The 15,145-nt window shown below is 34.3% G+C and overlaps 1 protein-coding gene across 1 annotated transcript; it reads left to right on the plus strand.

Moving 5' to 3' along the window:
- The first annotated feature begins 6,723 nt into the window (after positions 1 to 6,723).
- Positions 6,724 to 12,899, plus strand: LOC143236008 (bifunctional glutamate/proline--tRNA ligase-like). Its single transcript, XM_076474199.1, is given in 2 exon segments — positions 6,724 to 7,317; positions 7,319 to 12,899. Coding segments are annotated over 2 exon segments (4,593 nt in total). The 5' UTR covers positions 6,724 to 6,879; the 3' UTR covers positions 11,474 to 12,899.
- The last annotated feature ends 2,246 nt before the right edge of the window (positions 12,900 to 15,145 follow it).

Genomic DNA, 15,145 nt, shown 5'->3' on the forward strand with positions numbered 1-15,145 from the left:
ATACCACCACTGGTACATCGGTAAGTCTACGGATTTACAACGCTAAAATCAGGGGTTCGATTCCCCTCGGTGGGCTCAGCAGATGGCCTGATGGGGTTTTGCTATAAGAAAACACACACACTTTTTGGTATGCTAGGTGATAGTAAGAAGTGTTGAGGGAAAAAGACTAGTTGCTCAATCCATGAATCCAATGAAAATTTACTATTCAATAATCAAATAACAAGTGCATGCATTGCATTTTTGTTCTTGAAAAAATATAGATGTTCATCTATGTGTTTCTACGCTTATTTATTTGTTAAAACATGGTTATTTTAGTTAGATTCAGCATTAATTCGCAATTTATCTGATCTCTCGTTAATAAATGGACCTACTTAATCCTCTTCGTGGAAACGATAAACTTCACCATTACTACTGACAGAGTAAACAGTATCTGCAGAAAATGACAATAGAACAAAACAGGCTTAAACAAAATCAACTTAACATTATTTCTGATGTTGTTGTTTTTTTGTAAAATTATTTCCTTTCATTTATTGAGGCAATATGTGTTCAGTTGACTGTTGTCCCAAACTGGCTGAGTAGTAATCTTAAAGCTTTATAATGCTAAAGTCCGTGGTTTGATTTTCCACAGTGGACACATCTCAGTTACCTTGTTGTGCAGCTTTACACTTAATAATATGCATTCTCATACCAGTGACTTCTGATGTGTAAGAAAGAATAACATTGTTCCAATGTTGAGTTTTTAATAATTCACTTACGTATGCGAATTCCCTCCAGTGGCAAAGCAGTATGTATGTCGTCTCACACCGTTAGAAACCGGGTTCCGATACCCCTGGTGAGAAGAGGACAGATAGCCAATAGTGTAGCTTTGTGATTAATTCCAATTAATCAATCACAGATATGTAAAAGTGAAGATTTTGGGAGATACTTGTACAACCCACATGTGTTAGTAAATTTGTAGTGGATGAAATATTCATGAATTTCACCTTTCCGTAACTAGTATGAGGTGTATCCATGCAGTTAAGTGTGGTACGCATACATGACATGCCTTTGTCATCCCTCCATTTTAATAAAGAAATTTTCATTTATTTAGGTATCAGCATTTTTCTCAAAGTACATTGGTCAAGAGTATCATTAAGTACATTTTATTGTAGCTACCTATTGTTTTGTGTTATTCATCTACCTTGATTTCCCGTAGAAAAGGTTTTTGCATATTTGCATATACAGTGTTTAAAAGCATACCATGACCCTTTTTTAACACTGACATCTGTAAGGGCTAAATTCCCCTTATGTTTCACTGGGAATGACTGATAGTCACGTGGATATCACAAACACACTGGAATAATATAGCATTGTTGTTTAGTTTATATAATGCCTTTTCTCAGTCTTGAACAAAACTTAACTTGAAAAATTCTGTAACTTCATAAATTAAACCTCTTTCTGCAATTGTAACTCGCTGTTGCAGCGGTAAGTATACGGAATTTACAACGCTAAAATCAGGGGTTCGATTCCTCTTGGTGAACTCACCAGCTAGCCCAGTGTGGCTTTGCTATAAGAAAACACACATTTTCTACAATTACAGCTCTGTCTTTCGTTTAAAATACATATACTTGATTATGTTATAAAAAAAGAAACATTGATTCAGTGCATTTTCACGTTGAGTCTACTCTATGAGTTTTTGAAAATTTAGTCAGATTCGGGTAATTCAAAATTACTTTGCAAAATATTTTCTGATCAAATGGCGTGTGAAACTTGTCACTCTTGAGGGAAATATTGTGAACTTGTAAAATATCTAACTTTATGTTTCGTTTGAGTATTTAAGCTAAATATTTTCATATTGCCGTCTTTTGATTTTGGACTCTCTTGTTAAAGACTTTTATTGTGAATCCCAGTAATCAAACAAAGTGGAAGAAGAAGGCCAGCTTCAGATAACAAGCGTTGAGTCAAATAACCATTGTGTGTTTGAAATAACTCTTGTTTGATTTTTTTATTTATTGTCTGTATTCAATGTATGCGTTGCTTAACAATCGCAAACCTGCATTTTATGTGAAGTGTTTGCTTTTCCAATCGATATTAATGAACTAGAATAAAGCAAACTTACTGAAAATGTAGTCAACATTCAAATTTGACTTTGTAAAATAGAATCTTGCAAAATTAAGCACGATGTTTAAAATTTTTCAAGTTTTAACTTTAGTGTATGTGTTTTTTCTTATAGCAAAGCCACATCGAACTATTTGCTGTGTTCACCGAGGAGAATCGAACTCCTGATTTTTTGCGTTTAAATTCATAGACTTACCTCTGTACTATCGGGGGACTTTAATATAACTTTTGTAACCTTTATACATGTATGGCTAAACACTAGCTTGTTCTTTAGTTTGTTCAGAATCATGTAAGATAGCTTAAATTTCGAGAAGTTTGGTTTGTTTTGAATTTCGCACAAAGCTACTGAGGGCTATCTGTGCTAGCCGTCCCTAATTTAGCAGTGTAAGACTAGAGGGAAGGCAGCTAGTCATCACAACCCACCGCCAACTCTTGAGCTACTCTTGTACCAACGCATAGTGGGATTGACCGTACATTATAACGCCTCCTCGGCTGAAAGGGTGAGCATGTTTGATGTGACAGGGATTTGAACCCTAAACTTCGAGAAGTTTACCAGCTTCATATGAGCTAAATGTTTGTAGTGTGGTACATACATTTACCATATGTGTATATCTTTCCATTTTGGTATATTATTATTCTGAATTTACTATTTACTTTGCATGTGTTTCACATAACACATTTTCGAGAAAATAACTTAATTTGATGTCGTTCTAGCTGCCTTTATTCCTTGTCATTCCATTGAGGCCATATGTATTCTGTTTATATGGGGAAAGTCATAACTGTGATGCTGCACCTTCACTGATGGTTCTTGTAGTACCTTAAGGCCTTTTCTATAATTTCTTGAGATTGTGGTCGGTCACATGTTTAGTGCTAATCACTTTGTGTAGACCTAATGTTATCTGCAAAGTAATATACGTTGAATCTGGTAGATGGATTTGACCAGATCAATTGAAGGTATAGCATTCAGTAGAAAAATTATCTCATGTTTAATAACAATAAGTACACACACACTTTGTTTGTGAGACAAATAAAGATTGGTTGGCTGGTTGGTGTTTTATGGCGCAAATCAATTAGGCTATCTGCGCCACAAATAAAGGTATTTCGCATTCATTTGTGTTTAGTCTCTTTCTTTCTCGAACTCGGTTATTAAGATATTCAGTACTATTTCATGATAAACAGTTTATTGAGTATCCTGTTAAGTAGATTTACCCGATTGCTGTAAAGTTAATTCAGATTGACTTGAATATATCGTAGTAGCTCTGTATAGACTCACAAATTTAGTTAATGTTCATTTGAAGTAGTTAAGTTCAAAAGTTTTAGTTTAACTTACAACTGAGGACATATTTAATTACTAAGATAAATCTATTAAAGAATTTGCCACGAATATATTGTCAATTCCACGCACATAATAACACGTTTGTCTTTGTTTTCGTATTGTACTATTCTTGCTTGTTTATTATTTTAAATAAAGACAATCTGAGGCGCAAAACCTACGTCCGGGAAGCATAAAAATTGATAGTAACTCACGAACTAATATATAAAATAATATGTATTTATGTATTCAATTTATTTCACAAATAACTTACCTTACAACTGCTTTATTTCACACATACTTCACTTCATATCTACATTACTTCACAACTTTTTTATTCCACATTACAGAAATAGTGTTACAATTATTTTATAACTCTTACTAATTTCTCTCTACAGCTTCAGTGTTTGTTGATACTTTAAGTATTTCTGATACACCGCATTAGACGTTCTTTCCCTTCCTGGACCAAAACAGCGGTTTTTAGTGACTCCACTCTTGAACACCAAACACTGACCATATGAAAAGCAAAAGGATTTTAGATTTAGATTTGATTTTATGCTTTTGTTGCTGCTTTTGTGAATGTTTGACATTTTTGATGAAAAAAACTAAAAAATTTCCAAGTAAAACAACTAAAAAATCCAATAAAAGACACAAAATAAAAAAGGAACAAAAGTTGCTCCAAAGCTTTGGAGTCATTAGCTAAATAAACATATTTTTGCCGTGGGCGTAGCCCAATATGAAAAAGGTTGGTTAGTAACTTATTCTGATAAGTCCCTTGTTTTAATGCATCATCCAATCCAATTTGTTGGAAATTGTCCAAAGATCACATCCCCTGCTGGGACAGTTGTGAGTCTACTTATTTACAACGCTAAAAGCAGGGGTTCAGTTTCCCTCAGTGGACACAATAGATAGTCCAATGTGGATGTGCTATAAGAAAAACACACACAAGCACACGCCCAAAGACCACGGAGTAGTTCGTGGAAAAACAAGCAGTTTTTTTCGTAAGTTTAAATTGTCGTCATTGTATGCCCTTCAAGCTCACTTTTTCTTCCTGTCGATCTGGGGGCACAGGTATCCTACGAACCTTCGGTTAGCAGGCCTAAATGACTACTCTTCTGGAAAGACGTGTAGCGAAAAATACATACATTACAATAAATTAGACTTATACTGAAATCGCAAGAAATTACCTACAAATGAGAAAAAACAAAGAAATGAAAGAAACCTACATCTACCTAACCAATAAAATACTCAGTCTACTTGGTACAGAAGACAGTAAAATTTGAATATTCCCCTTGAAAATAATTAAAAAATTGAACTTCTAATGGAAATGACTATAATTTAATTGACAATGCTCCTGACTTACATCAGAAGACCCATGATAGAATAATGTTAACTGTAAAATAAGAAATCGTATTTCTTAGGAATTCATTGAATATTGCAGCAGATTAACAGAATAAATGTAGGAAAAACTGCAAGAGTGTTTCAGAAAGGGAAAAAATTGATAACTAAAAGATTTTTTTGGCATTGGTGATTCTGAATATTTCCATTTCATGCCATATCTTTTGCTATCCAGATCGAAATAACACATCCATATTTAATCGCCAGTGAAGATACATGAAGAGAACTAATAACTTCCGTTCTGACTATTTGGGAAAAAATTAGGTACTTATTTAAATTAGATTATGTTTATGAATGTCTGTCTATTATATTGCTTTGAGACCATTTTGAGACAGTATTTTTCAGTTGTTCGTGTATAATGGCATGGATATTGCCTGCACTTATGCTACCCTCTTTAAGAGGTTCATTAATACTCATATGACTATTATTACGGATACCTGTATCTTTAGCAGTGTTTTCATCAGTGATGAAACTATTAGAGTGTTCTAACTAATCTTCATTGACTATTGACATTCTGCCGTTTTAAAACTTGCCCACCCATTCGTACACTTTTCTTTAGGGAATACAACTCTTTCCATGTTGTGACAACATTCTCCGGTAGATTGTTGATAGAGCAACATCTTTGTTTTACAATAAAAAATTAAAGTTTGCTGGTTTTCTCTGGCGCGCAGTGTTAACTGTGCGCCATATTGTTCACTGCTCACTATCGCTGCGAGAGTACTACACATGAACGATAAGGCAGTTTCATACTACTCAGACGAATTTAACGACGAAAATCCCACTTTGATGCTGACGTAGGCTTTTCCAAACGTTTTCACAATTATAATAAAGTTTCCTACCTTACCCATTTAAATCGTTTCCAAACTTTACATAGGTGGGTGCTGATTTAGTGGCATGTCGTTAACGCTTTGCCATACTTAAAAAAGAATTTATGTAAATCTTATATTATTTTCTGAAACACCTTCGTGGCTCTTAATTTGCATCTAATCATGTATTCAAAAATAATAATTAAAATTAGGTGATCATATAAGCTATTAGTCTTAACAACCACGCTATCAAACGTATTAGGTTAGATTTTTTTTAAAACAGCGATGCTTTATTATCACTATTAACCAAAGATTCACAACAAAAAGCGATTTACGTATAGTAATTTAAAATACCATAATTATAGTGTTGTTTGTCCTTGCACTAGTTTTCAGTCGTCAGTATAATCTACAATAACCAGTATCACGTGTTTCAGACAATCGTTTCGAAGGATGAATTACTACTTTTGGTGTATATGTTTGCCATATTTATTTTTGGCGTGAATAGATGTTTGAAAACAATAATAATTTATGTATACTGCAAATCTATTTTTACTGAGAATATGTTCTACTGCATTCTGTGAACTAAAATTTCTTAGAATTGTCAATTTGTTTATAATTTATAACATCATAATCTTTGCAATTATTAAGTACCTTATGAAAAGACGTTTGTACTGTATTTAGCTTTCACAAAACGTTGTATCTGAAGAAGCTTCAAACACCTTACATACAATATCATTCTATCGATATAAGAAATCTTGTCTTAATACACACTAAAGCGTGAAATTAACTAAAATTCAATTTACCAAACTATGAATAAAACGATGCAATACTACAAGTGAAGGAGGCTTTTTATAATTCTTCAAAGCAAGCTGAAATTAAACAATTAACAAAGTGCTGCTGAACATTATTCGCAATTTAAGTAATTGAAGCCTAATCTTGTTAGTTCAATTCGCCCTTTATCGGGTTTATTAATGAACGATGAATTCTTCCAAACTTTTATAAGTTTTATAAAATGGTAAACCGAATGATAGATTGGGCTTTACATTTATTTTTAATATAAAAAAAAAATAACAAAAGGAAACAGTAAGCGGAATACGCCCTCTTTTGGTGGTAAACGAACCATTACATCATTTCTTTCAAAGCACATGCAACGTGGTTTGTCTTGCTAAGGTTTGGAGTAGGAATAAAAAGCACTTTTCATACTTTCCATTTTTATCTCCATTTGAACTATGAAAGTTTAAAAATACTTTTGTTATATCTTAAGAAATGGAGGTCAAAATAACTTGCAGCTCAACAGAACCACCTTTGTGTGTGCTGTTGACCGGCGAATTTGTTAAGCCTGATATCAAACTTAATGTGATATGGGGAAAGGTAACTGCATTAGATCTCAAAAGCGGAGTAAATTTCTGCTCGGTGTCTTCAATATGTCGTTACTTAGCTCGTCTTGCATCAACTAAAGGTCTTTATGGTACAAACATTCTAGAAAAGACAGAAGTGGACCATTGGGTGGAATATTCTGTCAGACTGTGCTATCCCAGTGAGTTTTCTCAATCCATTATATATTTAGATCAAATATTGGTGGCACCAGTTACATATCTTGTAAGTTACTCTGTTACTCTCGCTGACATAACTGTGTGGAGTACGTTATATATGAGTGACCATTGGAAAAAAATGTTATTTGAAAGGACAGCTCCACTGAATGTTTTTTCGTTGGTACAATTTTATATCTTCTTTGGAACCGTTTACTACAGCTACAAAATTGTTGTTGTTTGAAACTAATATAGCAACGTTAAATCCAGAACACGAAGATGATAGGTTATTGAAAGAGAAGGACAGAGATACAAAAGATGAAGGAAAGTTTGTTGATTTGCCTGGAGCAGAGAAAGGAAAAGTAGTGGTTCGTTTTCCTCCAGAAGCCAGTGGATATCTTCATATAGGTCATGCCAAAGCAGCACTTTTAAATCAGTACTATCAACATGCATTTCAAGGAAAATTGATATTGAGGTTTGATGACACAAATCCAGCCAAAGAAAAGGAAAATTTTGAAAAAGTTATTCTAGAAGATGTAGAAATGTTGTCCATTAAACCTGATGTATTCTCTTATACTTCGGACTATTTTCATGTACTACTTCAGAAGTGTGAAGAGCTACTCAGGTCTGAGAAAGCATATGTTGATGATACTGATGGAGACACCATGAAAGCTGAAAGAGAGGAAAGGAAGGAGTCAAAAAATAGGAATAATTCTGTACAAAAAAATTTGGAAATGTGGGAAGAAATGAAGAAGGGCAGTGAATATGGTAAAAAATGTTGTGTAAGGGCCAAGATAAATATGGGTGCTGACAATGGATGTATGAGAGATCCGACTTTATATCGTTGTAAGAAAGAAATCCATCCTCGCTGTGGGTGCAAGTACAATGTGTATCCTACTTACGATTTTGCATGTCCTATAGTTGACAGTATAGAAAATGTCACCCACGCTCTCAGGACAACAGAGTATCATGATCGTGATGAGCAGTATTTTTGGATTCTTGATGCTTTGGAAATGAGGAAACCTTACATTTATGACTATTCAAGATTAAACATGATGAATACAGTTTTATCTAAACGAAAATTGACATGGTTCATTGACAACAATATTGTAGATGGATGGGATGATCCACGCATGCCTACTGTAAGAGGTGTTTTAAGATGTGGCATGACAGTAAAGGGCCTAAAGCAGTTTATTATAGCCCAAGGATCCTCTCGTTCGGTTGTAATGATGGACTGGAATAAAATCTGGGCTATTAATAAGAAAGTTATTGATCCTGTTGCTCCTCGGTTTACAGCTGTTGAGAAAAGTAATAAAGTTTCTATCTTTGTGGATGGTGCAAAGGAAGAAAAACTACAAGTTCTAAAGCACCCAAAAAATCCAAACATAGGAATGAAAACTATTTGGACTGGGCCTCGTATCTTAGTGGATAGATTTGATGCAGAAACCATGAAAGAAGGTGATAATGTTACATTCATTAACTGGGGAAATATGATAATTAAGTCAATCATAAAAGATAATGAAGGGCAAGTTGAAGAAATAAGAGCTATATTAAACTTAGAAAATAAAGATTACAAGAAAACCTTGAAGGTTACTTGGTTAGCTGACACTGATAAGGCACCTCTGATTACTTGTGTTTTTGTTTACCTTGATCACCTTATTACAAAGCCAGTCTTAGGTAAGGATGAAGAATTTACGTGTTTTATTTCAAACAATAGCAGAACAGAAGTGATGATGTTAGGTGATCCTGAATTAGAAAATCTAAAAAAGTCTGAAATTATTCAAATTCAGCGAAAAGGCTACTTCATCTGTGACCAGCCATATGACCCTACAACTTTGAGGTATACAAGCCGCGAAAGTCCACTTGTACTTATATCTGTTCCTGATGGTTCTAAGGATTCAAATATTTTGCCCAGTGCAGTGAAAAAAGCAAGGTGCAAGATTGAAAATGTAAATGAGAATGTTTCAAAAACCAAAAAACAAATTCAGAAATTCCCTCCCAAGAATGTAAGTGTGAATGATATCAAATTGAAGGAACTTAATGATCAGATAAAAGTTCAGGGTGACAAAATTCGTTTATTAAAATCTGAAAAGGCAGACAAAGTGATTGTTGATGCAGAGGTTAAAGAGTTAAAGAAGTTGAAAATGGAATTTAAAATTCATACTGGTGAAGAATGGATGCCTGAAACTCTAAATAAGAACGAAGAATGGCATCAGCAGCCTAAATCTTTTGTAAAATTAGACAAAAAAGTGAATGAAAATTCTCTAGAGAACCTTTCTGATCCTGTCCTGGAATTATGTAAACAAATTAAAACTCAAGGGGACAAAATCAGGCAAATGAAATCTGAAAAGGCTAATAAAGATATGTTAGATCCAGAAATTCAGGTACTTTTGAAACTGAAAAGTGATTATAAAGCCTTCACAGGAAGAGAATGGAAGCCACCAAATGGTAACACCAGTAAGGAGAATGAAACAAAAAGAGGTACTGGAACTGATTGTGAAATAACCCCAATAAAGCTTCCATCTGACAAAGAAGCTAGCAAGGATGCATTAGCTTTGAAAGCAGAAATTGATGCTTATGGTGAAAAAGTGCAAAATTTGAAATCAAATGGAGCATCTAAAGAGGAAGTAGATTCAGAAGTTAAGATACTTTTAAACTTGAAAGAAAAATATAAACAACTTACTGGGAAAGATTTAAATGCAAAAAAAGAAAAAGAGAAAGAGAAACCAGAGGGTAAAGATGGCATTAGTAAAACGTGTGTGACAAAAGTAACAGAAGATGAACCACATTTTACACAGTCTGGACCCAAAAAGGTTACCAGACTTGGAATGGAAGCCAAGAAAGAAAAAGATCTAGCAGATTGGTATTCTCAAGTTATTACTAAAGGTGAAATGATTGAATATTATGATGTTAGTGGGTGTTACATTTTACGTCCTTGGGCATTCAGTATCTGGGAAATCATACAGAATTTTTTTGATGAAAGAATAAAAAATATTGGTGTTCAAAACTGCTACTTTCCAATGTTTGTGTCATCTCAAGCTTTGGAGAAAGAAAAGACTCATGTTGAAGATTTTGCTCCAGAAGTTGCATGGGTTACAAAATCTGGAAGCTCAGATCTTGCAGAACCAATAGCCATACGTCCAACAAGTGAAACCGTTATGTATCCTTATTATGCCAAATGGATTAAATCACACCGAGATCTACCAGTTCAGTTGAACCAGTGGTGTAATGTTGTTAGATGGGAATTTAAGCATCCTCAGCCATTCCTTAGGACACGTGAGTTCTTATGGCAAGAGGGGCATTCAGCATTTGCTACACAAGAAGAAGCTATTCAGGAAGTTTATCAGATTCTTGAATTTTATGCAGAAGTATATGAAAAACTTCTTGCCATTCCTGTTATTAGAGGAAGAAAAACTGAAAAGGAAAAATTTGCTGGTGGTGATTTTACTACAACGGTAGAAATATATGTTTCAGCTAGTGGTAGAGGCCTTCAGGGAGCAACATCCCATTACTTAGGTCAGAATTTTTCTAAAATGTTTGAAATACTTTTTGAAGATCCAGATACATCAGAAAAGAATTTTGTTTACCAAAACTCCTGGGGTATTAGTACACGTACACTTGGAGCTTTGGTAATGGTACACTCAGATAACACTGGTATTGTTTTGCCACCTAAAGTTGCTTGTTTTCAGGTTGTGATTGTACCTTGTGGTATAACAGTTAATCTGTCTGAAGCAGATAGAATAGACTTAATTGATAAGTGTAAAGCCTTTGAAAATTTAATGACAGAAAATGGAATTAGGGTTTATGGTGATTATCGGGACAATTACTCTCCTGGATGGAAGTTTAATCATTGGGAACTCAAGGGTGTTCCTATCCGTGTGGAACTTGGACCCAGGGACATTATGAAACAACAGTTTGTGGCTGTACGACGAGACACTGGTGAGAAAATGGTACTTAGGGTGCAAGAGGCAGTTTACTGTATAAAAGATCTTCTAGAAAAAATACAAAATAACCTGTATGAGAAAGCTCTGAATGACCTGAACAAGTATCTTACGGTTGCATACAGCTGGGAAGACTTCCTTGAGAAACTAAATAATCGATGCATCATTCATTCCCCATTTTGTGGTGAGAAATCTTGTGAAGAGAAAATTAAGAAAGACAGTGCTAAGGATGCAGATGAATTAGGAGAATCCAGTGGACCAGCAATGGGAGCTAAAGCTCTCTGTATTCCTTTCAAGCAACCTGCAGATATTTCAGCAGATGATAAATGCATATATCCTTCATGTAGCAACAAACCAAAATTTTATACTCTGTTTGGTCGAAGTTATTAACATGATGGTTTTCAAGCTTCACGTATATATGTAAATTTTTGAATTCTTATATTTTTAAAGAAAGTTTTCATTAAAAAACTGTTAATTTAAATAAAACAAAACTAGGCAGTTATTTGTTATGATTTTTTTAATGTGCATGTACTGTTAAGATTGTTATTTAAAAATAATGTAGTAAAAATAAGTTTTTGTATAAATGCTTCAAATTATTTCAAGAAAAAATATTTACTGCTTTATTGAGTACAGTTTTGACTTGAAACTACTGATAGTATTGCAAAAGTATGATTCAGTAGTAAAGTATTGGGGAGTTAAATAATACAAGTGTTAAAGGAATATTGATGATTTATTAATCTAAATATTAGTTTCCTAAACATGGTATAGAAAGGGATTATTTAATTATTCCCAGATTGAAAATTTTGCTATTTTTAATTATTTTCCTTTTAGCCTACTAGCATATTCTTGAAACTAAACAAAACCTGAAACAAGCTGTTGGAAACTATTAGAGAATGTTAATAAACTAAGTATGTGGTCTTTAGCTGTACAATAAGGTTTCCTTTAGTCTTTGAATACAAGAGGTTAAAGTTGAGGGGTTTTGAAACTTTGATGCAAACATGCTCATAGAATGTTTTTAATTTATGTATTTAATTTTGTTACATAAGTAATGAACAATGCTATAAACCTTAACATTATATTGTGTAAAATAAGAGACAATGTAAGAGTTTCAATCAATTACTGCTTGATTTAAATAAGTCAAAGATGAGTTTAAAGAGGTTTTTAATTTTTATAAAAGAAAATATGTCTGAAAATACACAGAAAAGAAATAGATTTGCAACACATTTTGTGAAAAAAGTTTTGAAATATTTTCAGTTAAAAAACTACTTTAAGAAGTATAGGTGTAATTTGAAAATGTTTGTGAATTCAGTTGACCTCCAATATGATTAGAGTGAGTTTGTGTACAAACTCATGTGGCATTGTTTTTTGTAAAGGATGATAATTCAGTGTACTTGGGTGTTTTATTGAATGGCATGTGTTTGTTTTATAAGAATGTATGAGCTCTAAACCTGTTTATTGTAAAATATGAATTGTATCTTATACTATGACTAGCATATGCAGTTGTAGTGTGTGTGTGATATAAATTAACAAAATTAAGAATGTTTTCTATGTTACTGAAGAAAACAAGTGGCTTTATAATTTACTTTAGAAGTTGTTTTTTTCTGGGTTTCCTAAATTATAGTATGTACACAAGCTTAATATATGTTAATATTGTTTCTGTTGTAAGTGTTATTGCTATATAGGTAAATGCTTTTTTATGTCATTAAATTGTTTTATTGTTGATTTGATTCTAATAATTCTCAAGGTTATAATTCTATGTGCCACTTAATTTAAATATATGTGACTTCAAATGCAATAAAAGTTGTGATCTGAGAAATGATGATTCATATAACTAAAGCTTTTACATACCTAGTCTTTCATTGCTAGATTAGGGACAGCTGGTGCAGTTAACTTTTGTGTAACTTTGTTTGAACTTCCAAACCAAACAAAATGTAGCAACTGGCCCCCATCCATTACTGGGAATGGAACGCTCTTTGTAAGTCCTAACTTGTCGTTAGCCCACCTCACAACATTTTGTTGTTATTGTTCTTATTAGTAATAACAAAAATCAAATAGTAACTCATTAACAATTAGTGCTTGCATTTGGTTGTAACTATGACAACAAGTATATAATGCTTCTGTACAACACCTTCTGATAACATTTAGAAATATCCGTTAATCAGGTGTAATTTGACAGAAATCCACCATATTTTATTAACTTTTTTTTTCCTGATAGGGGATAGAAGGCAGCCAGGAGGTGTCACCTGGCTTAACCATATAGTTTGTTTGTTTGGGAATTTCGCACAAAGCTACTCGAGGGCTATCTGTGCTAGCCGTCCCTAATTTAGCAGTGTAAGACTAGAGGGAAGGCAGCTAGTCATCACCACCCACCGCCAACTCTTGGGCTACTCTTTTACCAACGAATAGTGGGATTGACCGTCACATTATACACCCCCACGGCTGGGAGGGCGAGCATGTTTAGCACGACGCGGGCGCGAACTCGCGACCCTCGGATTGCGAGTCGCACGCCTTACGCGCTAGGCCATGCCGGGCCTTTTAACCATATACTGTAGTGTGTTGTTTGTCAGTCAGTAAACACTAAAATGAAGTTACATACCGAACGCTTACATTACAGTTTGTACTGTGGCGGTGTCAGTAAAACGTGCGCATTCAATTAACCACAAGAAGAATTACGGATTCTGTAAGCTACAACATAGTATATGTGAACTTGTAAAGCAAAGAAAAATATTTGTTACTTTTAGTTTTGGCTTTATTCGAACTTTCAGGGACTTTGAGAAATTCCATCTAGTATATCAAACAGTTCTATAGAATTAGGGGTTGTTACTTTAATAATTTGATGATTTATGATACTTCTTGCAAGGCCTGTAAAATTTTCTCTATGTGGTTAAAAGCTTAGAAGTAAGTCCGAGGATTTGTAATGCTAAAATCAGGTTTGGATGAAGATAGCACATTGTATAGGTAGTTCTATGCCTAACAAACAAGTCGATCAAGAGAAAAGCTTTTAACTTTTCATTAAGTTCCTAAGAAAAAAAAAAGTTCTCTGATACCTTGATTTTATTTCATGATGTTACAGTCAACATTTTAAAGGTATAAACTAACGATGTTTGTTTTTTAATACAAAGTATAAAGCTATAGAATGGGCTTTCTGTACAGTTTATAAACCTATTGACTGAGTTATTACTGCGCCATGGGGATCATGAACTTTATGGTAATTTAGGTTAAATTGTGTTTTCATTCCCCAAAGGAATAAAGGGAAATGAAAAATAATCGGTGACGGTCAGAAATTTCTGTTTCTCACCGACTAATGGTTATAAGGCACGTGACTTTTGGGTTTAATTGATTCATCAATATTTGGTTATGATATTCATTTCCTTGGTTAAAGTTCATGCTTTACGAGAGAAGACGCCCCGGAAGGCTGGGGTAAAAACTGGGAAGTGGAGTTGGAGAAGACTTCGATGGGTTCTTTATGGATTGACGAAGGAAAGTCGTGTTGTCGCGGCTACGTGAGCAGGTAGATATCGGCTGCGTGCGTCCGCACTTGTTTAAAAACAAGTAGAGGGCTAAGTTGTTGTTTATTGTTTTGAATTAAGCACAAAGCTACTCAATGGGCTATCTGTGCTCTGCCCACCACGGGTATCGAAACCCGGTTTTTAGCATTGTAAGTCCGCAGACATACCTTTTAGTCGCTGGGGTGCAGAGGGCTAAGAAGCAACTTAGTTAAGAGATTACTGTTTAAGCTTAAGTTGCTTGAGTTTACATTAACTTAGGACAGTCCTTTTCATAGTTGTGATCTCTGTATCCAACAAAGAAGTTTTGCTGTGGGGGGAGGGAACTGGAGTACCCCGACAAAACCAGTGGCAGCGCCACTGGATAAAACCCACTTTTACGGCCAGGGCGTTGAATAAAATTACCCTGACCGTGCCCGGAATCGGCTGTAGGGGAATAACGAAAACAATAATTAGTATGCAAGAGTAAATAAATACGTGAACTTTGATTTAAAAGAAGCTTGACGGCATTGGGGCAGCTATAAATCTGGGTAGTCAGGAATGGTGTCGAGTACGG

This window comes from Tachypleus tridentatus, chromosome 13, assembly GCF_004210375.1.
Source record: "Tachypleus tridentatus isolate NWPU-2018 chromosome 13, ASM421037v1, whole genome shotgun sequence".
Classification (NCBI taxonomy): domain Eukaryota; kingdom Metazoa; phylum Arthropoda; class Merostomata; order Xiphosura; family Limulidae; genus Tachypleus; species Tachypleus tridentatus.